General features: G+C 41.9%; 1 protein-coding gene across 1 annotated transcript in view; it reads left to right on the top strand.

The window, feature by feature from the left end:
* sez6b (seizure related 6 homolog b) overlaps window positions 1-26,612 on the top strand; it is a 141,585-nt gene that overhangs the window by 77,866 nt on the left and 37,107 nt on the right. The window contains exon 4 of the mRNA XM_023428484.2: window positions 17,698-17,887. Within this exon, the coding sequence (XP_023284252.1) occupies window positions 17,698-17,887 (190 nt within the window). The remainder of the gene's footprint in view (window positions 1-17,697; window positions 17,888-26,612) is intronic.

A 26,612-nucleotide genomic window follows, 5' to 3' on the forward strand; every position in this document is an offset into this window, starting at 1 on the left:
TATTGAATATACTGTAATTCAAATACAATGTTTATAATCATTTTTTATAAATTACAACTTGTATGTAGAAAGTAGCATATTGTAATTTCTCAAATAGTGACTGAAGCTTTTAACATGAAGCATCTGTGCAGGAAGTGATGATCATTTTACTGACAGTAGATCAATAATGATAGAAAAAACATCAAAGCAGAACTGAGACAATGTAAAGTAAAGTCAACAGTTTGTTCACACAGAAACTATATATATGAGTATGAGATGACTGTTGTTTTAATGATTGAATTAGAACTTTACTCTTCACAAAAACAGGTATAGTAGCGTACAGGTGATTCCAGTTTACCTTTATTTGTTTGTGCGCTTTGTTTGTCCCCAGGTATAATCCAGTTTGAGAATTCACCATCTGTGTTTTAAAGCTCAGATGTTTATAAGACATGAACAGTGATGTCTGTTTCTTTTCTTTTAATATTTAGTTTGAGTTCTTCCTTAATGTTTCTCCTTCAATTATTCCAAACGCTCCACTCTTTTATTTTGAAGTGATCACACCAGGAAGCAGATGCGGTTTGAATTCTGTCGGGACACCTGGACGGGATCGAGTGAGGGCGGAGTGACGCAGACACTCAGCTCGTTCACGTCACCTGGTCCGAGTGGGATCGTCGCTTTTATCCATGAAACGTTCCCCACAGGCCGAGCGGCTACGGCATTACATTACCTCCCCTTTATTAACATCACCGGTTGCCACAGAGACCCATCGGTGGTTTCCCGCCCTCCCCGGTTTGAGAGGCAGCGCTGCGGAATACTGCATCTGTTCAAACTCCCATGATGCATCGGCCCACACTAAACCGGGCCAATCTCCCTTTCATCTGTGGGAAAGCTGCCTCCGCCTCTCCGTCATGACTCCAGTGTTTCCTCTCAGACAGTGAGCGGCTCGATGAGCAGCAGTCAAACAACTTCATGGGCAGCAGTGTTTAATAAAACAACCTCTGACTCCTGCCACTGACCGGGAACAAGTCTGTTGTGGAGTCAGGCTCTCTCTCTCTCTCTCTCTCTCTCTCTCTCTCTGTCAAACACACTGATTTACTCATTCAGCCTCTCAGCTTCTCTCTTTTTCTTTTCACTTCACTTTAGAAACCCTGCGTTGTGAAAGAGAGAGAGACTCCCGGCTTAATGCTGCAACAATTATCTATTCATTCACAAATGGTTTCTCCAGAAATGAGCAGCTTGTTTATCATCGCTCCTTCGCCCAGGACTTTTATTACAAGTTATTACTGCTCAGGACTGTCCGACTTTATCCGTCCCAGCAGGAAACACTGAAGGACAGGCTTCAGACATCACTTCACATTTGTCTGGATACCAATCCAAACAATGACTTAGGGTGTATAATAATAATAATAATGTATAATTTATCAGTCAAAATCAGTACCACTTAACAATCACACTACCCTTATAAAGGATTTATAAATGGCTTATTATTAAAATATTCATTTGATTGTTAACGCTTTTTAAATAATAAATAAACAACTATAAACAGGTTATAACACAGTTTTCATACATTGATGCAGGCTCACTATTTGGCAACATCAAGCTACATTTTATAACTTGCAAAAGGAGCCTAATGCTAACTCATTAATAGATGTTGTGTTTTACACGTTATAAAGAAGCTTCTTTTACCAGGTACAAATGTTAGTAACTGATAAATAAACGGTTGTAAACATGAGATAAGAGAAATGTGGGCTCACTATTTGGCAAGCAACAGGTCACTGTTGCCCTTTTATCTCATGTGTTATAACAGCTTATAAATTATTTATAAAGTGTTGACAAGCTAATTAATAAACTAGTTATAAAGCATTCATAGATCCTTTATAAGGGTCGTCTTATGATCATATGAAAAATGCTTTAGTCACTTAAAATATCAACATACAGATGTTTTATAATCAGGCGGCATTTCACATTCAGAGAATTTATATGACCCTCACACACTGTCTCTGTTCTCCTCTATCTCCCATAATTCTAATAATTTTCCTCTTATCAGCTAAGTGTTTGTGCTGCTGTAATCTACTGGTCATTATCCACTCTGTGGCTGTAATACCATGATGTGCTTCCTTTGTTGTATTCAGAATTAAAAATGAATCAGGTGTGAACCTCTCCAGGGAGAAGAGGGATCAGTGTTTTTCTCTGCTGTTTGGCTGCGACGTCGTCCTCAGAAAAACCAGCAAAGACCTGAGAGCGGTTCAATTATAGGATTTCCATGTGAAGCGTCACCCTAACATTACCGGGGGGGGGGGGGGGGGCAGAGAAACACAGAGTTGCACTTAATTTGGCAACAGGGGAGTCGTGACTGTATCATCTGGCTGTGATTGTTCCTGCCGCCGTCAACCTGGGCGATGGTGTGAAAAACATGCAGTGACACTGATGAGGGTTGTTCTCCGCTCTGAATTCACTGCTCTCCAGAAAAGAAGAAAAAAGGAGCAAGTGGAGCTGGATGAGAAAAAAAAAATGACTGCTGTATTTTCATCAGCGCCGTGCTGACGGGACACTTCTGGGAGGACTCTGGTAGTAAAGTTGCTGCAGCCTGATTTCAGTGCAGTTACAATGACAAGAATGATCAGTGACGGCTGGTGGGGATATTGGGAGAATGGGCCGACAAATGTATTACATCCATCAGCGGCGACAGCAGCAGCACAAACATCCGCGGTAACAAGATACAGCAAAGACACTGTACACCTCGTCAGAGCAAGTGATCTGCAACAACACGACAGAGAAGGACCAACAAATAACAGCCTGATGCCAGAAAACTCTCCTTTTACATCCGCTGTGAGGACACTCACTGACGTAACCCCCTTACACTAACCTTAACCAGCACAAATCACTTAACCTAACCTAACCCTAAATCCAACCCTAAACCTCAAACCAAGTTAATCCCCAAAAAGCTCCTTTTAATTTGTGAGAATCGCCTGAAACGTATTTTTAGCGATTTTTTAACAAAAGCAAAATATGCAACCGTTTTGCATCAGCGGTCAAACATCATGTCCTGAATTACACAGTTTGGTAGTGTCACTCAAAACACAGCACAGCCAGGACCTTCAGCCTCTCGCGTCCCGTTGTGCTTCGGGGGAAATCGGTCCTCTAATTGTACTAATTGATATAGTTGATTGACAGACATTGATAGTTTTATGCTATCTGCGATGTGACTTGCGTTGCGTTCATGCTCCCTCCAAAAAGCAGGCGTTTGAAACAGAAAATGTAACTCTTAGCTAACTTTCCGTTCGAGCCGAAGCGATGACGGCACCATGTTGTCATTTGTCCTCTTGTGTTGTTTGAACATCTTTCTGATGACGAGTCCCGAGTCTCTCCAAAGACGTCGAAGAAAATGAATGAGAGGGTAAATCGTCCACCTCGTTCATGCTAACGTCGCTACTCTGTATCCCTGACAACAACAACCACAGTGAACCTTAAAACGTTTGGAAAGAAAATTCTTTTTTTTAATCATTCAAAGCATAAATTGTTGATGTGTTTCTCAGCTCGCGGTCGTCGTCTTCATCTTCATCATCGTCTTCTTCTTCTTGTGGTACATTGTTTGGTTTCTTGGGGCTTTAACTGCCACCGACAGTGAACCTGTGGAAGCGAGTGACGGTCGAGCAGCTTGTCACCCGCCTGCATCTGCGTGTGAATTGCTCCATGTCTCTACAACCTTTAAAGGTTTAGGTTTTGAGCCATTTCAAATCTTTATTGAGTCAGAACTTGAGACTGAAATGAATTAATTAGTAAGACTCAAGGAGAGCAGGTCTGAGGTGGACAGCTCTGGTAGACGCCAGCCTGTGTACTCAGAGCTTGACTGCTGCATCCATCTGATCTCCACAGATCAGGCGCTGGGGACTTTGGCCTCTACTCCAGACAACATAGAAGTACAAGTGTGTTGCTATCAGGAAGCATAAAGCTCGAGCATGAAAGGCCTGAGTGAATGGTGAAGGACACCAGCCTGTTCCACCCTTTTCTCTCTCTCTCTCTCTCTCTCTCTCTCTCTCTCTCTCTCTCTCTCTCTCTCTCTCTCTCTCTCTCTCACTCCCTCTCCCTCTCCGGTCTCTTTGCCCTCAGCTCCACCTTTTTGTAAGCGCCCATTGTTGGCTGAGGATTTGAGGCGTGTGTTTGTGGCTGAGGTAGGCCTTTTAGATGTGCACAGTGCAGCGCTGCACTTTAGAAATTCTCTCCGCTGGGGCTTTTTCTGATGTGGGTGTTTTTTTTTCAAATTTTTTATTCTGCTTTAGGTGAGCCACGCTTGATGGGTCAGCTATCAGCTCTCTGCAGCCCTGCACATAAGGCTTTTGATTCACCACTCACAAGACACACACACACACACACACACACTCATGCTTACTCATGCACACATGAATATATATATGCATGTGCACCTCAGTGCCGGTGTGCACACCTTTAACAACAGTCTCCTTCCTCTTGCCCTTGACTTTTCATTTTGCCTTTTTAGAAACTCCAGCCTCCTCAGCCTCAAGCTTCCTGTTGAATCCTTCATACATAAAAATACAAACTGAAAATATTCTGAACTGAATGATCATTAATGCCACGAGGAAAAGGTAATACTTAATGGAATAAAAGAGAGGCAGAGTTTGAGGAGTAGATTGCAGCAGGCAGAAGTTGGGACCGTGTTAATAAAGCCACCTGCAGGCTCCTTTCTGCTGCCGCTTGTCGGATCGATTAGAACTCGCCTTGTGTTAACATTTTATTGACACAGCGGGAAAGATATGGCAGCTCTGCTAACCTCAGAGAAACACGGAGACAAAGAGCAGAATGGGTAAAACCGCGTAACAAAGGAAAGTTTCTCTATAAGGGCTCAAGTGCCGTTTAGGAATTAACTGAGAGGACGTGGAACAGATTCGGAGACGTCACAGAAAATATAAAATAACATTATCGGTGCATTTCTCCTCCGGTCAACAAGCGGTTCTGCTCCTCTGCTCTTTCTTTTAATCACACCTGGAGCTGATCTTTAAAAAACAACCTCATGAATTCTTAATGTGGAGCTGCTCCTGGATCAGCAGGACGTCGCCTCTTCTGCAACAATAGAGTTAAAAGGAGCATCGCCTTTGTGTGATGATCTGCTGGGAGTGGCCTCTCTCCTGCCTGTGTCTCTGTTTAGACTCAGATTCATTAACTTATTAATCGAAGGCGCCTGAACGCCTTTCCAGATCGTTGCCGCCACTTTTAATCCCTGATGTATGGAGATACCGCTCTATCACTGTAGAGTAATCTTTGTTGACACCAGTAGTATGTGTATGTGTATATATATATGTATATATATATATATATATATATATAAGGCTGGGTATCGTTTAAAAATGACCAGTATCAGTGCTGATATCGATACATTGACTTTGATTCTGATTCTTAATGATTCCAATTTCATCAAATCCATTTTCATCAATCACCTGCGTTGTTAGATCTCGATCCGAACGTTCTGCATGCTGATTGGCTCATTTACCCCTTTGATATGTAAGTTAGGTATCGAACGATGAGGTGTTTATTGATCCTCAAAAGTATCAAACCAATTCGGTCGGTCCATGAAAGTATCGTAAGTTTCGAATAAGAATCTGCTGAGGCGACAAAAACCAAGACAATGAGCTGAAAGACTTTCACACTGCACTCGTTTGATCTCTTCATAGAAACGTATTGATTAGTGCAGCTTTAAATAATGGGAAATTAATTATTAGGTTTTTAATACAGGGCTCCAAACGTAAACACATTGGATATCTACAATACTCATCATTATCTCTTATCTATTGTCTTCTCATAGTTACTCATAAAATACTGATTAATTATCAGTTTGTCCCTAATTTGTTTCTTATTCATTCGCTAAACCCTGACAATGTTTGTGTATCGTGCTGTTAGGTGTTATCCAACTTTTAAGGTAATTATAATTATGATGTGAAACAGTCGACACAGGGATGTAATCTTCCTCTCTCTGTGTGACGACGCTGATTCCACCTGAGACATAAGAAGCTATTTGAGAAGACAATTATCAGTGCTTGATTTACTTTGAATATTGTTTGTACTTTTAGCGTATCATCCCCAGTATGGCTTCAAGAACAGTCCTTGTGTTATCATTACCATCACCGAGTTTCTCAGGTCTGCTTAATATGGATACCCCAGAGTCCAATTTCTGCATGCAGTTCTCAGGAAGGAAAATACATATTTTATTTCCCTCTATGTAATTTATTCTGTTCAGCACCACTTCCAATGACAAACAGGCCTGAGAATATAAATCCCATCCTGTTTGTGTCCATACATACACTACAAGGTTTTTTTTTTTATTCACACCTTCACCTCATCGTTTCTTTTTTATGTTTCCGTTTTTTTCAGCTCGTGTACTCGTCTTTTCTTTTTTTTTTTTCAGCCCCTCGTTCAGGTGTATTGGATAAAACCAATTTTGTGACAGGCGTGTAGGGATTGTGGTAGTAATGAAACAGCAGCAGGCGAGGTGAATGTTAAAACAACATAAGTGCAGATGCATAAAGTGAGTGAATGTTCTGTTGCTTAGGAAAATTAGGATTTTTTTTTTTTCCTGCCGGTGAGTCGAGGATGTTGAATTGGATGCAGTTCTATGCATAAAGTATATGTAAATAAATAAACAAGTTTCCAGTTAGTTCCTCAGTGCATCCACAGAGCTGTATGAGCTACTCCACCGGAGCATGTGTGATTTCAGTGCCTTGCTCCAGGGCACTTTAAAATACTTATTTAGGGAGGGGGAAGCTTTTTTTTCTAACCATGTTTACCCCCAAATGTCAACACACAACCTCTCAGCCATTGGACGATGCTCTTACTGTGTTAATTTCCCTGTTCCCAGGTCCACATGATATATGTGACATAGCTGATGTAGTGATGTAGTTACATTTTGTTGCTAGGCGACATCTCTAATCATGACAGGAGCGAAGGGAAAAGTGCGATGACGTAGTGTAAAGAGAGACAAAGTCCGTCTGTGGCGTCTTCATCTATGATGCAAAACAACAGTTGGTGTAGTGGTTTCATTTAGTCTCCATCACAAGTGCTTAACACCATATTGTTGTAAGTAATCACTTGACAATCAAACAGCACTGTGGCATCTTCTATCTTAGTTTTTTGTTAGTTTTTTTATGGATTAATGTCCATCTTCAAATGACAAAGTTTCATCTTGAGTCTTTAAATCTTACTATTTTCTCAATCCTCTCGGTCCACAGCTCGTTCAGCTGCGCTACGTCAACATTTGCTCATTCATTCAGAATAGTTGTTTCAGTGTTAAATACATGTTTGATACTAATCTGTACTCTAGCACGCTATTCATATACATACACACTAACTGAATACAGTTTATTCTATATACTAATCTTTAAAATATACTGTTTCTGCAGTTAATATAAGCACTTAACCGTGTTATACTGACATTAAATTGTACAGTAGGTGCGCTGTCAGACATCAATCACACTGACCTCAGAATGTCACCACCGGTTTAACTTTAAAGAGACAGCAACATGTTTTTATTAAAAAAATGATATAGATATTTGATTGTTTTCTGAATTGTTTGAACTCTCACGGAATTTATTTGAATGATTGACGTGAACATTAACTGAAGCTCCTGACCTGTATCTGTATGAATTTATACATTACACTGCTGCCACATTATTGGCTGATTGGATAATTGCATGAATAAGCGAGTGTACAGGTGTTCCTAATAAAGTGGTTGGCGATAATTATACATTGAAACATCACAAAATATACCTTAACAATTAATACAGTTTCTTACTATCCCGGCTTCATGTTCACTGTAGCATAAAGGACATTTGTGTCCTAAAAATATCAAATATTATATCAAGATGTAAGAGGGAGGTTTGATTTTATTTATTTATTATTTTTTTTTCTTTTTAAAATCTCCTTTATTCGTGCAGCTCGGTAAGATTTCTCTCGTCTTTGTGAAGGCAGACCTCACACACTTCCCAGGCGCGACCTTCAGTATTCAGATGATCGTCTGCCCATCTGCATTCATACTGTCCATGAAACAATGATTACCTGGCTGTCCTGGGGGGGGGGGGGGATGAAAGAGAAAGAGAGAGAGAGAGAGAGAGAGAGAGCCCTTCTAGTCTGGTTGTTGTGTCACAATGTTCAATTTCATTTCAAACAGCAAGGCTAATCTGGAGCTCCTCTCTTTTGTGTTTGTAGCTGAGGCTCTTGTGAGAGAGAAGCTTGTTTTGCAGAGACCACAGGGCGACTCAAGGACATGGCTGTGAAAGAAAGCTGGAGATTTTTTCTGTACTTTTCCTTTTATGCACAAAGTGAAAGCCATGTTCATCTTAGGTTGACTGTGTTGATGCGCTGTCAGCCTGTGTGCTGGCTACAAAAACCCTACGACATGAAAGCTCTCCAGCCCCATTAGTACACAAGGAGGGAATGCTATTATTTGATGTTTTGCCAAATCATTCAACTTACTGGACCAGGTCTGTTTCTGACGTCACTCCGCTGCCACTTTGGTAAATTTGTTAACAAGGACAAACTCAATATTTTGAAGCAAATAATGGAATAAAACTTAAAATATAAAGACTCACACTCTCCAACTAGTAAAAGCATTTAAATTTGCATTTAAATCAGATCATTAAATCCCTGCAGCCGTCTGAAGGCAGCAGAACAAGTTGATAAATCTGCGGTTGTTCAGTGCGTTTACCTCGGTTAGACTCTATGCAGATGACACACACCTCTTAGATATATCACACTGGTTGGTTACAAAGCTATATTCTGTCTGTTTTTGTGGGATATGATGTCACTATGTACAATTTGAGATACAGCAGAATATAAACTTTGTTTTACAATTTTTTACATTTAATGCTGTGCGCTCAGTTCCGGCTGCTTCACACCAACCAGACAACTACATGATTTCCTCTTCTCTGTTTGTTGATCGGCTCAGCTGTTTCAGAGATATCAGATGTGATAAGTGATGGGCTGAGAGTGTGTTTATTGGCTTTAAAAATGGCTCCATAAGCAAGAAGGTAAATTGATCGTTTGAAAAGTAAAATAAAAGCACACTGCAGGCATCTTGTAGACAGGTTATTAGCTTGGATGGAAAATATGTAGCATGTCAATCTATTTTTGGCTTTACTATTTCTTAGCCTGTTGCTTTCCAGCCCAATGTTTTGTCCAGATCAAGGTGCCTACCACTGACTAGACTGCCATAAGAGGATAGTCGGGTTAGTACTTGTTTCCCATCGACATACAGTTCCATGACGGAGTGATGTGTCAGACATAATCTATAACACATCTTACATCCATAGTAGATGTTTTGATGCTCAGAGAAATGGACTTTAATGACTAACGAGATCCTAAAACAGTGTTTGTGTCAGCAACATTAGTTTTTCTGGAGGCTGATGGATCTCAGTGGTGAACAGATGTTTTATAAATAAAATTTTGTTAAACTAGTAGAGCTATTAGAGGAACAATGCACAAAGGTCATTAGTTTTAGTCAGCTCTGCCTTTTAGGTCTGGTTACTGCGAATACTGATGATGCTCTCTCTGCCAGCTCATACAACAAGAATAATATATTTGATGAGGTGTGATGACCGAAGCTTAAAGTGTCTGACCGAGGTAACTACAGTATCTATTCAGTCTGGAAACCCTCTCGTTCCCAGCACTGTAAATGTGTGTGTTAGTGATAAGGATAACCTGTTTGAGGAGAATAAAACTTCAATAATAGAAAGTAATAAAATAAACATCAAAGCCCTGATGACTTGATTTCAAATTTAAGGTATTCTCTTTGAGATTAAACTTTCCTGCCTAAATAAGTTTACAAACAACAACCCACCCACCAATTATCATCACAATCTGATTCAAAATATTAATAATATTAAAATCCTGATTTAGGATAGGAAGAACATGACATCACCTTTTCATAACTAAGCCCCGCCCACTTCATAACAGTAAGAAAAAAGATACTGAAACTGTTCATGTAGGAGCCCAACACTCATAGTAAGGAGCTGACCGAGCCTTTAACAGCTATTTAAAAAGTGGGCTGATTCTGTCTTTTAAAAAATGAAATTATGACCATTTTAATACATTAAGTAGAGTAAGGATGATGAAGCTTAATATCAGAAGCGTCAGGGAATGTATGCTCGTACGAGAAACAAATTAATATTAGGAGAAAGTACGGTGCTGCTGTAGTAGTTCAAGTGGATTAGTGAATGTTGGCCACGTCAACAGTCGGAGATCTCTGTACTGAAACATTAACGTGTCTCACACTGAGGCTGTGAGGAGATTTCCACACTTTAGGACCTGAAACACACGAGTGCAATCTATTGCATCAATCACTCTCGGGAAAATGATGAAAATATTCCCGGGTTCTTCATTTGAAAAGTTGATTCATTATTGAAAAGGACTGCACAGTCCACTAATGTCAGCTAGTTGCTGCTTCATAGAAGAGCTTTTTTGTTTTTTTATTTAATCAAAGGGGGAAAGTGGCCTGGAGACTGCGGGGGTATATGTCAGAGTTTACGTCAGCTGTGATCATGTGCGGTCGTCTGTTAGATGAAAATATCAAAATATCAGGTGGAAAATACGTATATAAATAAATAAATTAATCAATTAATAGCATATTAAACAGGCGAATGTTGTGTGACCTATAAAATATGTTGCTAAGACAACTATAGTTGTTCTATATGGAATATTAACGGCCATATTGACCATCAAAAAGATGTTTCCAATCAAATCATTATGGACAGCAGAGTGGTTTTGCTGCTCTCTCCATAAATAGTTGTTTTATATTAAATGTCTCATGTATTTGAACGCAGCATTTCTGCTTATAACAGGTTTTGGAAATGATCTGACTTAATATCTATTAGAACAGATCACCAACACAGTCTCAGCTCGGACGTTATTTTTTGTGAACATAAAGTAATTCCTGTTGTTACAAAAACTAACACCAACCAGCTTTAAACTCCTGTTTAATCTGCTGTGATTGGTTAAATCCCACAAAAGACCAGAATCAACAATATTAGTCCATTCCTCAGTACTTTCTTAATATGTCTGAGGCTCTCAGCTCCGAGATTCACAACAACTTAATCTTTGAAAAATGGTTCTTAAATATACACAAGAAAAAATGTCTCAGTAATTTCAGTGTAGTAGAAGGAAATGGAATATTTTCAGCAGCAGATTGATACACATTTAGTGCTGTGGTAGCAAGATGGTGAGCTCTGAGCCTCTCTTCTGATTGGCTGACTGTTGTCTGAGTGATTTAATAAAAATACAGCAGATTTCAGGTAAAAACACTCAGAGAAACCAAATCCTGCAAGGTTTGGATGGTGGGTCCAGGTGGGCGGGGCTTGGTGACTGCTTTGTTGTGACATCACAAAGTTCCAGAAGTCCTGACGGCTGGTTTTAAGGCTCAGTTTCTGAATACAGGCTGTGTGCATTTCTCTGTGGACTGAGGCTTTGATACTTTCACAGTATTAATATAGAAGCTAGAGCTGATCTATAATCACACTACACATGGACACAGACCTTCACACTGGAGGAGCTTTAATATACTGTATCTAACTACAGTATATCCATCCATTGACTATACCAAGACACTTATCCTTGAGGGTCGTCTGCAGGGCCGGAGACCGACCAACTATTCATGCAATCATGAATTGTTGTCATAGTAGCATGGTAGTGAGGACCATGGCCTCACAGCATGAAGGTTATGCCGTCCAGCTGGAGCCTTTCTGTGTGTGTGTGTGTGTGTGTGTGTGTGTGTGTGTCTAAATATGGAAAACACACAAACACCAGACTTATCCTGACGAAGGCAGTTATCTATATATGATGAGATCACAACCATCTTTATTAATTTAGTGGGGTAATTGTAGGGTGGCCTAAATTACATTTTTCCAAAGTGAGGAGAGAACAACCTGGATTTTCATCATCATCATCATCATCATCATCATCATCAGTGGCCTGCACTGGTGGTAAAGGCACAGTCTGTCTCTGTTGTCTCTCCACTGCGACCCACTTCTCCTGCTGGAACAGATGCTCCCTCGACAACGACATCATTTACTCACCTCCCTCTTAATTACTGCTGGTAATTAACAGACACACACACACATACACACACACACACACACACACACACACACACACACACACGCTCTCAGCTCCTTATTGAACTCACATGAACCATACTGCATATGTGATATTAATTGCATATATGATGCGTTTAAGCGTCATGTTCGGCGGTTTTGCGGAGCTGTAATTGCCGATGAATGGAGAAGGTGTGATGTTTTGAGGGAGACGAGCAATTAGAGGTAAACAGTCGTCTTATTCTCCGCAGGGCCCGGCACTCTATCTGTCTTACACCAAAGAAGAAGATCAACAAAGCGTCTCGATGGAGAACAGGAGAATATATAACACAGAAATACAGTCGACAACGTTCAACATGATTCTGCATTACACTGGATCTCCCCCTCACTCCTCTCCATCTCTTGCTTTGTGTCACTGCGTTTGTTTTCACACATCTCTCACACACACACACACACACACACACACACACACACACATGCAGACTTTGATCCATTAGTCAACACCATATCCCAGGGTTCCATCTGTCCCTGTTTTGCTCTCATCCTCCATGCTGTCCCCCACAGTTGTCAGCTTATACTTAATGAGGGAGTGTCAGTTGAATTATTCAGCTGTCATTTGTTGCTTTTATAAAATAAATGGATGTCAGAGAGACTTTTCTCTTTGCACCACAGAGCTCAGTGTTCTCGATGCTGCGTGAGACAGGAGGGTTTTTTTTTTTTTTTTTTTTTTGTTAATGAGGATTTAGGTTTTTCAGTTTATAAATACGTTTGTTACGTGATGGAATAAAGAGGACTCGGTCACACGGAGGTGGTTGAGGAGGAGCACCAGGTTCACATCCAGAGTCTCGTCTGTGGTTTAGGCAACAAAAGGTTAAGGTCGGTGAAAGATGGTGGTTTTGATTAAACGCCGGCGACAGTCAGGACCCAGGAGGCATTGTGGTTTTTGTGTCGTCCGTATGTAGGTCTCATTCTTGTGAACGCGGTATCTCAGCAACGTCTTGAGGGAACCTCTTCAAATTTGGTACAAACATTCACTACGTCTCAAGGATGAATTGGTTAGATCTTGGTGGTCAAAGGTCAAAGGTCAAGGTCACTGTGACCTCACAAAACACGGTTTTGGCCTTGGAAATGCAATGTCTCAGGAACTCTTCGAGGAAATCCCTTCACCTGGACCGGAAAAACTGATTAGATTTTAGAGGTCAAAGGTCAAGATGTCACATAGCAATTACGATTTCATACAGATGGTTAATATTTTCTACGACTCTGGATAAACAGGACTGTAACCTGAAACTAGTCTGAGTGGCGGAGGCAGACGACCACGAGCAGCTGATTCCAGTTCTGTACGTTCATCATTTCTACAGGATATATCATGTTGACACGACGCATCGACTTTTCTTATAGTGGCAGCTGGTTTCTCAACAGCCGCTTGATATTTTTGATTTTGCGTAAAATCTCTACAACAAACAGAAAACATTATTGATCCCTGTGGAGATGACTCTTCATCCAGCGCCATCATCAGGGCGAAATTTCCGTTTGGTTTTTTTGAGCGAATACCTGCGAGACTAATGAAATTCCCATCAGCCTCAGCTGCACTTTGTGTTTGGTGCTCATCAGCAAACACCCCGCACTAAGCTGGTGAATATGTTCAACATTACACCTGCTGAACATCAGCTGTTTGCATGTTGACACTACCGGTTAACTCAAAGCGCTGCTGATGTGGCTGTGCTCTTGTTTGCTCTTCTTCTTCTTCGTCTTCTTCGTGAGAATATTCTTTGGTTCAGCGTCTCAAAACAGCCAATTAGCTTGTATGTGTGAGTGTTTCACACGCTTTTGTCCCGGTTGCTTCTGCTTTAGGGGCGAAGCTAATGAACTGTAGAAAGTGGAATTGACAAATGCAGAAGAAGACAAGTTAAGGACTGTGTAGTATGGGCAGACACGTCAGCAGAGATCAGTTCAATAATGACGCTGTGATCTCAACACAACAAAAACCAGCACCGCCGCTGCCGCCGCCGCCGCAGCTCTGCTCAGATATCTCAAGCAGCAACTTACTACCACTAGCACTGATTCAGATTTCAAAGTGCATTGCAATCCATTATGTTGTCAGAGCAATAACTCTTTCCTCCAGATGGGGGGGGGGGACACACCCCACATGATTATGTTTGTGAGGTACAGCCATACACAGGCTGGACCGGTGCCAGGGCAAATTGGATTACGTCTCCCAATGTTCCCTCAAGTGTTTTATTATCCCTGAGCTGAAGGCATAATGTGATTACTTGGTGATGCCCTTTGTTCGGCTATTCACTATTATCCTGATGCGGTGTCTGCGACTTCATTAACAACACATTATGACTTGTTATACACAAGCCAGCGCAGTACGGTGTGAGTCAGTCATGATGCGTTCAGGCTCCTACTGTACGTGGGCTGAAAGTAAAGTTTGTCTTTAAACAAGTGCACTGTAATTGAATAATGGACTGTACGTACAGTGTGTTATGTAAGTGGTTTATAAGTGGGTGATAACATCAATTCCTCCCTCATTTTATATTTTAAACCCACAGTAACACAGTCCCTGACTCACAGTTTGTGAAGTGAGGATGACTACATGTGAATAACAATACATTTAGCTCCAGATAATAATCTCAATTTTAAGGTGCTTTCAACCAACTAATGGTCTTCATCAGTGGTTGGATTCGGCTCAGTTCTCACCTGTGACCTAAGCGACAGTTTGAATCTAAGACTTTTGATTCTGACCTAAAACAGCTGTAATCAGCAGAGCGTCCCCCCCTCACACATCTCATTTATAGAAAGGAAGCAAATAAGGCGAAGCAATCGACAGTCAGTTGTTGGTTTAAATGCAGCAGCAGATCAGTCTCAGTCTGATTCAGCTGAACGGAACAATGACGAAGACAATAGATCTTTTCCTCTTATAACTAAACTAAAGTTATTAGACAGAGGTGTGTGCACATCTGGACTTTAAAGATCACACACAGCCTCTGCAGCTAAAGGTCACTGTGCTGTGGTCACAGTTGACATCTTGATCTTCCTAAATCAACAACTTAGTTTTCACAGGTTCAGAGTTTTCTTTATGTCGTAGTTAAAGTTTTTTGAGGATGAGGTTTGGATAAGAGGACGTTCTTTTACTTACTAAACTGTATTAATTCCCCATAAATCAATGAGCTAACATACCTGATATTAAAGTGGCTGTGAGCTGTCTGCTTACTTTGCGTCTTGTATACGCCAGGGGCCAGATCGAGGTTGAATCATCTTCCCTGGTCGACTGAATATCTTCATCGTCTCTGACTCCAGATCCTGCAGGAGAAATTGTTTGTGGAAGCTTCTCTGCACAATTTCACTCAATCATTCTTGAACCAAAACTGATGAAACAACATTAATGTAGACTGACTGGTAAAAGCTTCCCTGTCAGACTCAGCTCTCTCCTCAGAATAACACATCCCTGGTTCTGTGCAGACATCAGCTCTTCCACTGTTTTGTAAAATAACGACTTCTTTTGATTCCTGAAATAACAGTTTTGACACCAGCTGTTGTAGCTGTCGTGAATACTATTAATTAAATGTAACACACAAACAGTATTTTACATGAAGTCTTAGTGCTGGAGGAAAAGCCTTCAAATCAACATCATGAGTATTTCAAACTTTTACCTCGATTACCTCGGCCTCTCTCTCTATTTTTTTTCAGCCTTGAATTCTTCATATTCAGCAATTTTCCAAGTGATTAAACAAATTGATGGTGTTAGCTTTGTTAGCTATCCATGTTGCATTCACTGCTGTCTGGTAGTTGTGACTGAATCAGGAGTTTTCAAACTAAACCATCTCAGTGCAGTTTTACATCTCCTCTCTCAGGCTTCTCTCTGCAGCTCTAGTAACAACAGGTCGATGAGCCAATCAGAAGAGAGGAGGCTCTGAGCCTCTCTTCTGATTGGCTGACTGTTTTCTGAGTGATCTAATGAAAATATAGCAGATTTCAGTTAAAAACACTCAGAGTAACCAAATCCTGCAAGGTTTGGATGGTGGGTCCAGGTGGGCGGGGCTTGGTGACTGCTTTGTTGTGACATCACAAAGTTCCAGAAGTCCTGACGGCTGGTTTTAAGGCTCAGTTTCTGAATACAGGCTGTGTGCATTTCTCTGTGGACTGAGGCTTTGATACTTTCACAGTATTAATATAGAAGCTAGAGCTGATTTATAATCACACTACACATGGACACAGACCTTTAGACAGTATGGGACCTTTAATTCTACTTTTAACACTTCTATATTCATCCCAGTCTGACTTTCTGGTTTGGATATTCACATAATGTAATGTCAGTGGAGGCTCAGCCGTGGATTAATCTCCTGGCTCGGTGAGATAGGACGCCATTGATATGATCTGTGGAGGACCATGTGAAGACAAGACGCCTCCTTCCTTTTAACGCCTGAATGAAGACACGCCTGCTGTGATAAAAGCTGATAAAAGCAACATTTCTGGGCAGATGTGCTGTCAGTGAAGAAGACAAGCTGACAATTATCGGGACTATCTGCTGTGTAATCACTGAGCTCCACATCATCCTTTTGGCTTTTTCCATATTTCTTACTTGTGATTTGTGTCAAAGTGTTGTGCATAGCAGACTTCACACACCGGCTCTGATGATACACGCTGATGTGTTAATGATAAAATACACATGTCACAGACGGGGCAGGAAACACAGAGGTCACAGTCACCTACCGAGTCTCTCAGGTCAAAATTCTCCACTTTACCTGAGTGCTTATTTTTCTCTTTTTTTCCCACTAAAAAAAAAAAATCCATGCAAGTTTAAGTACAAACAAGCCCTTGAACTGTGCGACTACTAAGTCCTTCATCACAAGTTGTAAGTGCAAACAGCTTCAGATGTAAAATTAATCCATGACGGCTGGCACTCCTGTGCCCCGAAGCTCTTTTCTTAAGAGGAGCATTTCATTATCTGATCTGAAATTGGAAAACTCTCTCTTTGCTGTGTCACCGGCTGATGACGGCGCAAGGTCGGCGACAGTAATGGCTGCCACTCTGAATGGATAAAGTCTGTGCAAAGCCTTTACGCCGCTTTTAAATTATCCCGAGTAATGTGGGGAACTGCTGCTGCTAAGTGTTAGCGAGTCGGGTGCATTTTTGATGTGAATGGCCCTGACTGCAAATTCATATTATGTAAATAGTCAAAATTTACATATGATTTACATATGCATGTCTGTGGCAGCTTTCTACTCATTTTATGTGATTTGTAAACAACATGACTCTCTGATGTGGTCACTTTTGGTTAATCCCTTGCAGAAGCCTTAGTGAATCAGAATCAAACTATTTAATTCATGGGCCAATAAATTTACACAGTGTCTAGACATATTTTTATTCCCTCTCCCCATGATTTTAATCATGTCTAACAGCCTTCCTCAGCATCTAATAGCTCGCCAAATCCTGCACATGGTGGAGCAACAACAGAACTATCAATGACTTCAAATCAGAAGTGAAAATAATCAGCAAAGATATTGATCAGTGACTTTATCAACTGTTTCGGGGCTTTCAGAAAAATTGGATCTTTTGTTGTTGTGTTTTTTCTTTTTATATGATGGATAAATGATCGAACCTTTACTTTGTTTCCTGTCAGGTGATGAATGTGAATCTATCTGAGGGCGACAAGGTGGTGTTTGAAGATGTGGGCCACGGGGAGAACACCATGCTGGCCAACGAGTCCATCCTGATGAGGGGGCTGGTGGTACGAAGCCACAGCAACCAGATCTCCATCCGCTTCCACAGCCCGAGGTCTCAGGCTGGATCGGTCCTGCTCAGATACCAATGTAAGTCTGAAACACACTCCACTTTGACATTTTTCTGACTTTCAGAAAGAACAACTTATTTAATTGACTGGTGTTGAAGCGTAGGCTGCAGTGGCTCAGGTGCAAAGCATGGTGTTAGATTTAGATGCAGCGGTCAAGGAAAATGCTTCTTTGTAATTGGCGTTAAGTGTTTCTTATAATCACATATGGAGACATCTGTGTCTCAGAGATAGAACGGTTCAGGCCTGAATCCTCACTTTATCCTGTGATGAAACATTTCACTCCTGATGGGCGTGGTCTCTGGGGTCTCTGAGGAGGAACTGGCGAGCGTTGCTGGGGAGAGGGAGGTCTGGACTACTTTGCTCGGCCTGCTCCCACCACGATCCAAACAAACCACAAAACAGACCGTGATGAAAAATATATAGATTCACTCGGCAAGTACACCCTCCTCTCCCGTATAGATCCAATGCTGAACTCACGGTTCTTCTCTGCAGGACTTGCAGAACAAAGAACTCTTTCAGGTGTTTGAGTTTGGTTTGAAAAGGACATCAGGTAGCACAGATAGATGAGGTTTGGCATTTCCCAGAACAGACAGGCACATTGTTTAAAGTCAGAACCTCTGTGAAGTGCGAGCGGGAGGCTCCAGGCTCAGAGCCATGTAATTGGTGAGGAGGCTCAGCAGGATCAACTGTGTGGGACGGAGCAACAGGACTTTATTATTACAGAGTATGTGACTGCAGGTCCTGAATGCTGTGTATACCACACACATAAAAAAAAAAAACGAGACCGCTTTCAAATGCAAGTGTGTGACTGTGAATGCAAAAGACTCCTGAGCCGTTAAATGGTTTTGTGAATAAGCAGCAAAACAGAAGCTTCAGCTAAAAAATCCTGAATCATGAACATTTTAATACCAGACTCCTTTTAACATGGTTTAACACCAGGACATTAAATGGCAGTAAAAATATTTCTTGTGAAAACAATGATTGAGAACGCTGAAAAAACAAATTTCTGAAGAACTGGATAACATTGTAAATATTTATTCATGATGGCAGCCTTCATATTATCAAGAGTAAAAACCCAAATTAACCTAAAACCTTGTGGGAGCTCAGCGTGAGACATTTCCAACGGGTGGTCACATGTTAGGCCCCTGGCATCAGTGCTGAAGTGGCCTGTTTCTGTGGTTGTTTTACAATGAAAATACTTTATTTTGTGGCTGAAGTTAAATATGTGATGTGATGTTTTATTTGCAGAGAGCCGCTCCTAATGGAAATCAATGTATTTTACACTCAGATTGATGCAGAAAAGCTCTTTGGCGCACTTTGCTCTTCAAATGGCAAAATGGAGAGTCCACCTGGTACGACTCGAATGGATGTGGCTTTGTTGGGCTTCATTTCATTGGCGTGAAATTTGGTCGAGTCGCAGTTCATACTTTTTCAGAACAGGTTTTAATAGCATCAGTGTCAACTGACTCACAAAGCACACATTTAGGATAGAGTGGAAGCGACACAACAAATGGAAAGCTGTCATCAACTGTCAAAGTAGAAATCACACACAGTACTTTGTATTTGGTTAGCTTATATAAAGCAAACACACCCAGAGAACACACTTGTTTAGATACCTGAAATTATCTCAGTGGGATTCACGTCATAACATCAGTCCAGGAAGATCTCAGGGCGATCGCAGACCTCAATTACTGTGTCAAACACGTCCAGGTAGTGCTGCTCTGAATCTGGCTTCAAAGCGCACATTGTCCGTTTTGATTAACGAGACGTGTTGACCAAACCCCAAACCCCCGTCCGCCTCGAGATTGAAACAAAATAAAGCATCTCCCAATTCATCTCAGGTAATGCTCAGTATTTGATCTTTTAGCTGAAGCCCTGAATTAATTGTAAATATTCCTGATGCAGTGTCCATTTAAAAAAAAAAATCAATCAGGCTGTAATCGTTCAGCAGGAAGTAAATGACCATCAGCGTAGATACATGAAATGTTCAGTCTGAAAGATTGTGATAACGTCCATTAATGACACCTTTAACAGAAGGACAGCACTGGCAGATGTATTGATGAGTGTGGTGATGCTGCTTGTTCGTATTTTGTGTCGTTATTCTTTTGCATATTGGTTTATTCGCTCCTCTCCTCTGGGACACTGTCCTCTGAATGTCCCTGCAGGAGCCTCTTGCCGGATCAGCAAAAAAAAAAGGTCTATAAATGACACACACACACACACACACACACACACACCGCATGTGGCCCATATACAGAAACTATCCCCAACCCTGCTGAAGTTACAGAGACTTACAGCCCAGTACTCACAGTGCTCTTGGGAAGTTTCAAAAACTCCCGAGACATAATTATAAAGGATAGTTTGGATTGGTTTTACAGCTTAAAGAGAAGCTTTAAAAGCAGTAATCTGTTCGGCTCCTCTTCCTTGATATGTGCCTTTGCACTGACCCATCGGTTAGACCGCAGGCAAGTTAAAGCTGCGGCAGCTCGAGCTAAGACCGTCCACGGATGTAAACCGCCACGGAAATTCTCCATTTATTGCTTCACCATTCAAATCCCTCCCGAAGCAGCTGCCTTCCCCTGCCTGGCTCTTTGTCTGAAATGCTGAAACAAAGGTGATTGATCAATACAGTGGATTGCAATAGCTTGAGCGGTAAAGGAGCGCATGTGTTGGGTGAGATAGGATTCATCATGTTGAGTTGCTGGTGCCACTTATTGTTCCCAGGCAATAAAAGGGAAAGCAGGGGCCAGGCGGTGGCGGCGATGGCGGCAGCGGCGACGGCGGCGGCGGCGGAGGAGGAGAATGACAGACAAGTGCCACAGATATTTGATTGTATTCGTGGTTGAACATGTAATATGTTACTACTGACACGCATACAACATCCTCCCGGAGATCCTAACCACATCCCCAGCCAATATTCTTCTTATCAGGAAGCCACTGCACAGCTTGTGTGAAGGCAGCCATAATAAATCTCAAAGTATAATTTAAGTGAGAGACCCAGAGAAGTTAGTTTTTCTATTTTTCCAAAAGTGAAATTTCCCTCCATTAAAATAAATTGTTGTTCAGTTTGTTAGTGTTAGCGACCTCTTGTGGTCGAGTCCCAGAATCACACGTTCACGTTCAAGTGTCAGAGGCTGTAGTAATAATGACGTGAGCGAAGGAGGAAGTTATTACGCCCCAAAGTCGACGTAGGGAGGAAGCCGGGTGGATGGATGGGTCGAAAAAGCGTTTCAACTTTTAACTTGTGAGACTGGTGTTTGTTTTAAATTTCAAACAGAGGGTCAGCGTTGTTTCTTTTAGCCACGACCACAATCGTTCTACAACCTGAGCCGTGTGTTTAATACTATAAAAGGACCCTGTTGGGAACGCGTTGACTCCGGAGTAGCAGCGATTGGCTGCTTGATTTTTTTAAATTACTGGTGTCAATATCTCAGTTTCGACCCCCCCTTCCCCCTGAGAGCCTTAATGAGAACACAAAACAACTGATGTAGATGATGTAAAGTGAATTTAAGAGCTTCATGCTTCATCTCATCACTTGATTGAAAACAATGATTGTAATCCTCCTTCTGACTCCTGCATTTCCACAGCGGTGCCGGGATATTGAGCTAAATGTTGAGCGGTGGATGGGCCGGCTCATTCTGTTCCTTAGATAATTATAAACCATTGACATGCTGACAAATTAATTTGAAAGGGCATGTATCTAATATTCTTTTAGTCATTATGAAGATGTAATTGCAACAGGATTCTTCCATTAATTAATTATGGGGGAAGTCAAATAGTTTTTTTTTTGTTTTGTTTTTTGGCTTCCTGCATTAAATTACTGCCATATCAGAAATTAGCATGAATCACAGCACACACAAATAGGCGGCCGTTCAATTGAGTCTGTCAAGCATAAAAAAGACACGGGGTGATCTCCTCAGTGACAATTACACAGTGTTCAGCTGCTGAGGGAAGAAAACACAAGCGTTTGTGTCACTCTACAAAATTCAGGCTTTTTGTTCCAGCCTTTACTTTCACTCGACTGAGCTCTTTTGTATCTACAACATGTGCAGGGGTGATGCACTGTTAATGGCCCGTGACTTATTCCGTAATAAGGTTGATGATCTTCTGCAAGTGCACTTTGCACAACCTCTCTCTCCTGTGGATGTTGTAACTCGTACTTTCAGCCCACGCTAAAACATTCAGATTAATAACTGAGGAATGATCAGGACGCTTCTTTAAAGCTGCCTTCATTCTTCTCTTTTTATATTTGGTGCGCGTGGAAACCACAGCACGCTGACACATAATCCCGTTATGCTGAACTTTAAACGAGCAACTACCGTATTTCAACAGCTCCTCCAGCCTGAACAACCCTCTGATCAAAAAAAGATCGAGATTCGGCTTAAAATAAGTGCTTCCTCAACATTATATGATCTTCGTTGTCATGGTTACAATAATAACAACATGGTTAACTAGTCATAGATAATAGAAAGGACATAAACTGCTGGTTAAACGTGGGAATCGACCATCCACCACAACCTCCTCCTGACGTGGACTCTGTCTCTCTTTGTACTGCGTCACCGACACTAACTACTGCGATCGCAAGATGTCGCCTAGCAACAAAACGTAACTATGGTTCATAATGACGTGCTGCACAGACGACCTGTGGGCTGTATTTACACGTGGGTCAGACGCAGCAGCGTTAGTGTTCGTTTGGAGTTGAGCTTCTAGCCGCCTGATGAATATCAATCCAATATTCACTCTCCTTTTCGCTAAAGTTTGGTCTCCACCAACTCCTCTTTATATATTTTCCACGTTCTTGACCAGCTAGTCTCTGACAGTATCTGTGCTGATGACAGTTTTGAGGCCAGAAAACCAAAAGAATGAGTTTTAAGACTTTAAAACTTCTGCAGTGTTTTTATTGCTTTGACCTCAGCAGACAAACTTCTGTTAGAAAAGAAGTAGCTTCAAGTGTCATCAAGGAACATTTTGAAATTGAAACTGATGTTTAATTCTCTGGTGGGGAACAGTAAGACGAGAGGTGACACCAGTCATGAAGCTGCTGTTATTTATAGGCTGTTTTAGCATCTGCTGTGTCAAAGGAATGACGACGACGAAGTGTGTGATTTCCATAGAAACCAGCTGGTGTTTAAATTGATATTTTTCCCATAAATATACATTCAACATGTTTTGGTTTTTTTTCGAAATTATTGCAAACTTATTAAAGACTCTGGAGCAGGTTTTCTTTTCTTCAAAGACCTCTCTGCATATTTAATACATTTGTAAAAAGTTTCCAAAAGCTTGTTTTCAGATTGTCATCACAGGTGATCGAGTTCAGACTGGTGGATGAAAATGGCGCTTTTATCCATTTACTTTTAAATCTACGACGCAATAAAGCGTAGAGACAAGTGAAAGGGGGTCTGAAGACTTTCTGAAGCCAGTGTAGGTAGAGACGGTTCAGTTCACACCACAGGCCCTTCATGCTTCATAATCTCATTATTTTGGATGAAATTCATCCTCATCATCATTGTCCTTCCGTTCCCACTCTGATTCAGACGAGTTGTCGCGGCACCAAAATGATGACGAATCTCTCGGAGCGATGATGTATTTCATTGTTCCCTTTAAAAAACCACTGAATGTCTCCTGCCTCGGGATCTGATGTTGCACCTCTCGCCCATGTGATCCTGATGGTTTCTTATAATACTTAAAATCCCGCGCAGCTATTCGCCGCCCAGAGTTGACTGTACAGTAAATAGACTCCACATTTCAAAAGCCCAGCTCCGTCCGACACGGCAGAGGTTGTGACATTGTGTGAAATTGAATCTCATCACTGAAGGATATTTCCCACCCACAGTGTCCTGTCTTGTACAAGCCTGTCACGCCCAATTATTTTCAATGAGCTTCGATGAGCGAGGCGTGAATGAATCCCCTGTCAGTTCCTTTATTGATGTCTGGACATGGAGAAAGATGTTTCTATTTTTCATCAGTCCATGTAAAATGCAACACTGCTAATAGACCATTTGTCTCTGTTAGCAAAGGGAATATAAAACAGAGCATCTGCAGGGCCGTCTGGACTCAGTACAGTAAACTTAAGCTTCGCAGCCTGATTTAAAACACTGGGACTGAGTCCAGGAGATGTTTGCAACAGCATTGTTAAGATTTAAATCCTTTTGAGCCTGTAGAAAAGCTAAATGTGCATGTGTATATCCAGAGAAACAGATTCCTTGACTGCATCTTCAATTGGGAATAAAAAGCAAAGTGCATCCTGGAGTGACACAGCTGTGTGTTTACCGTACAACAACACCAGGAGGTTGATTAATGGGCGACGTCAGTGATTCAGTGTCGCACCTCCATAAAGTTAAAGGACTCAGCGATGAACTGAAGCAGCAGAGACGAAAACATCCCGACTTTTTGTCCTTATTTTGGGGGTCAAGCTCCTACATTTCCCATAATGCAAATCAACACTTTTTGTTTTTCACCTCCTTGCCGCAGTAAATGACTTTCACATGCCGCACATCCAGTTCTACGAAACAACTCAAGGTCCACTTAATAGCTCCTTTTTTCTTTTTTTCCCCAGAGCTTTCAACTGCATCTCATGGTCTCCATCATCACATCTGACATCATCAGGGTTGTTTTTCTCCAGAGGTGTTTTCACTTAGTGTAAGTTCAGGCAGTTTGTTTGATTAGATGTTCCCCTAAACCCCTCACATACCCACTGTTAAACATAAGATTTAGGGATGTTCCCTGAACACCTCACATGCAGGCAATTAATGTTATTTCTATAGATTCACTTCCGTGTCACGGGACTACGTTTCTACTACTACTGTTCATCGTCCGACCTGCTACCTGGTTGTCGTGGTTCACTCTCACTGCTCTTGTAGCGTCGTTTTGTGCCACGGCAGGAAGCTGTTTTTGAAAAGCTCTAACAGAAACCCACTGTACACTTCCTGCTCGGCACCAAACAGCAGACATCACGCTCCAGCAGGAGGAAGGTCAGGACACATTATCCCGATAACACAGTTACGCTCTTATTGCATAGCTGGTCCTTTGTCTTGTGCTGGTTGTGAATAGAGAGCTCCTGGAAAATGACTTTTTAGCAGCTTTTAATTTGCCGCAGCACTCTCCACCCTGCTGAGCTGAAGTGCTTCTCTTTGTAATACAGTTATTAATGAAATGTTGGTAATAAGAGACCAAAATTTTCTAATCTCTCTCTCTCTCTGCCTCCCCCTCTCCCTCGCAGACCCAATTTTCTCTCAATCAGCAGCAAGTATAAATTAGTTTCAGTGGCCATTTATACAAATTTACATTTCATTTCCTTTGCCACATCCCACATTTTACATGCATATGTACGAACCTGCTGAAATACAACCTGCATTAACCCTGAAGTGTATTTTTTAGTGGCGCCGCTTCGCCTTTGTTTGCACAAAGTCGCAGTTACTATGATGAACATCTGTTTGATGTATGAAGGCTGCAGATCAACACCTTTACATCCAAACCTGAACCCTAACCCACGAGGTCAAAGTTCTGGACTAAGACAACATACTGATGATGAGAACTGACAGTGTTTAATGTGGAAAAGATTCGTGCACTGGGGAGCACGAACCAACAGTTCATACAAAATACAGTTTGAAGTTTCTTCTGTACTTTATCCTGACATAGAAAAGGTCTGTTTCAAATTAAAAGCCTTCTATTGGTTCAAAGGGTGTGATCCCTCCCCTTCCTGGTGGGCGTCAATGTGAAACATCGACAGGTAGCTAGCATCGACCAACAGTCTGCATGTGAGGCGTTTAGGGGACTTTTTCTAAATTGTCTAACATAGTGGGCTGGTGAGGCATTGAGGGGCTATCTAATGTGTGTGTGTGTGTGTGTGTGTGTGTGTGTGTGTGTGTGTGTGTGTGTGTGTGTGTGTGAGAGAGAGAGAGACTGGTTGCTGTAGAAGCATCTTGCTGCAGACCACAGTGCTGGACTGATTTTCTGACATTTTTGTTCTCTTGTTATCAGCCCTAAAATAGAAATGATGCCAAATATTTAACCGTCCATTACATGAGGAGTGGATAGGGTAGAGGATGGAGGGTAGAGGATGGAGGGTAGAGGATGGAGGGTAGAGGATGGAGGGTAGAGGATGGAGGACAGAGGATAGAGGATGGAGGGTAGAGGATGGAGGATGGAGGGTAGAGGATGGAGGGTAGAGGATGGAGGATGGAGGGTAGAGGATGGAGGGCAGAGGATGGAGGGTAGAGGATGGAGGATAGAGGATGGAGGGTAGAGGATGGAGGATAGAGGATGGAGGGTAGAGGATGGAGGGTAGAGGATGGAGGGTAGAGGATGGAGGATGGAGGGTAGAGGATGGAGGGTAGAGGATGGAGGATGGAGGGTAGAGGATGGAGGGTAGAGGATGGAGGGTGGAGGATGGAGGATGGAGGGTAGAGGATGGAGGGTAGAGTCTTTAAAAGCAGAATTCAGTGTTGGGCTGCAGTAAAGACGTGAGCATCAGCTGCTGGGGGAGTCTTCACGGTCCCTGTCATTACAGAGCCCATATGTTCTTCTTTGACTGGCCGTCGGAGGACCAGAGCTCTGGCTGCTACTGGGTGATTTACCTCTGGGTGGGAGGTCCAGTGCTCCGCACCATGTTCGGCTAATTGAAAGACAAACGGCGGGGCGATCTCGCTATAACAACACTTCCATGTCCCGCAGCCACAGGCCCCCGCTGAGCTGACAGGCTGCTGCAATAAAGCATAAATAAAATGGATTGTGCGGGTGGGGGT

The sequence above is a fragment of the Seriola lalandi genome, unplaced genomic scaffold, assembly GCF_002814215.2.
Source record: "Seriola lalandi dorsalis isolate HSWRI2012SDOR001 ecotype SW California unplaced genomic scaffold, Sedor1 jcf7180002054875, whole genome shotgun sequence".
Taxonomy (NCBI): domain Eukaryota; kingdom Metazoa; phylum Chordata; class Actinopteri; order Carangiformes; family Carangidae; genus Seriola; species Seriola lalandi.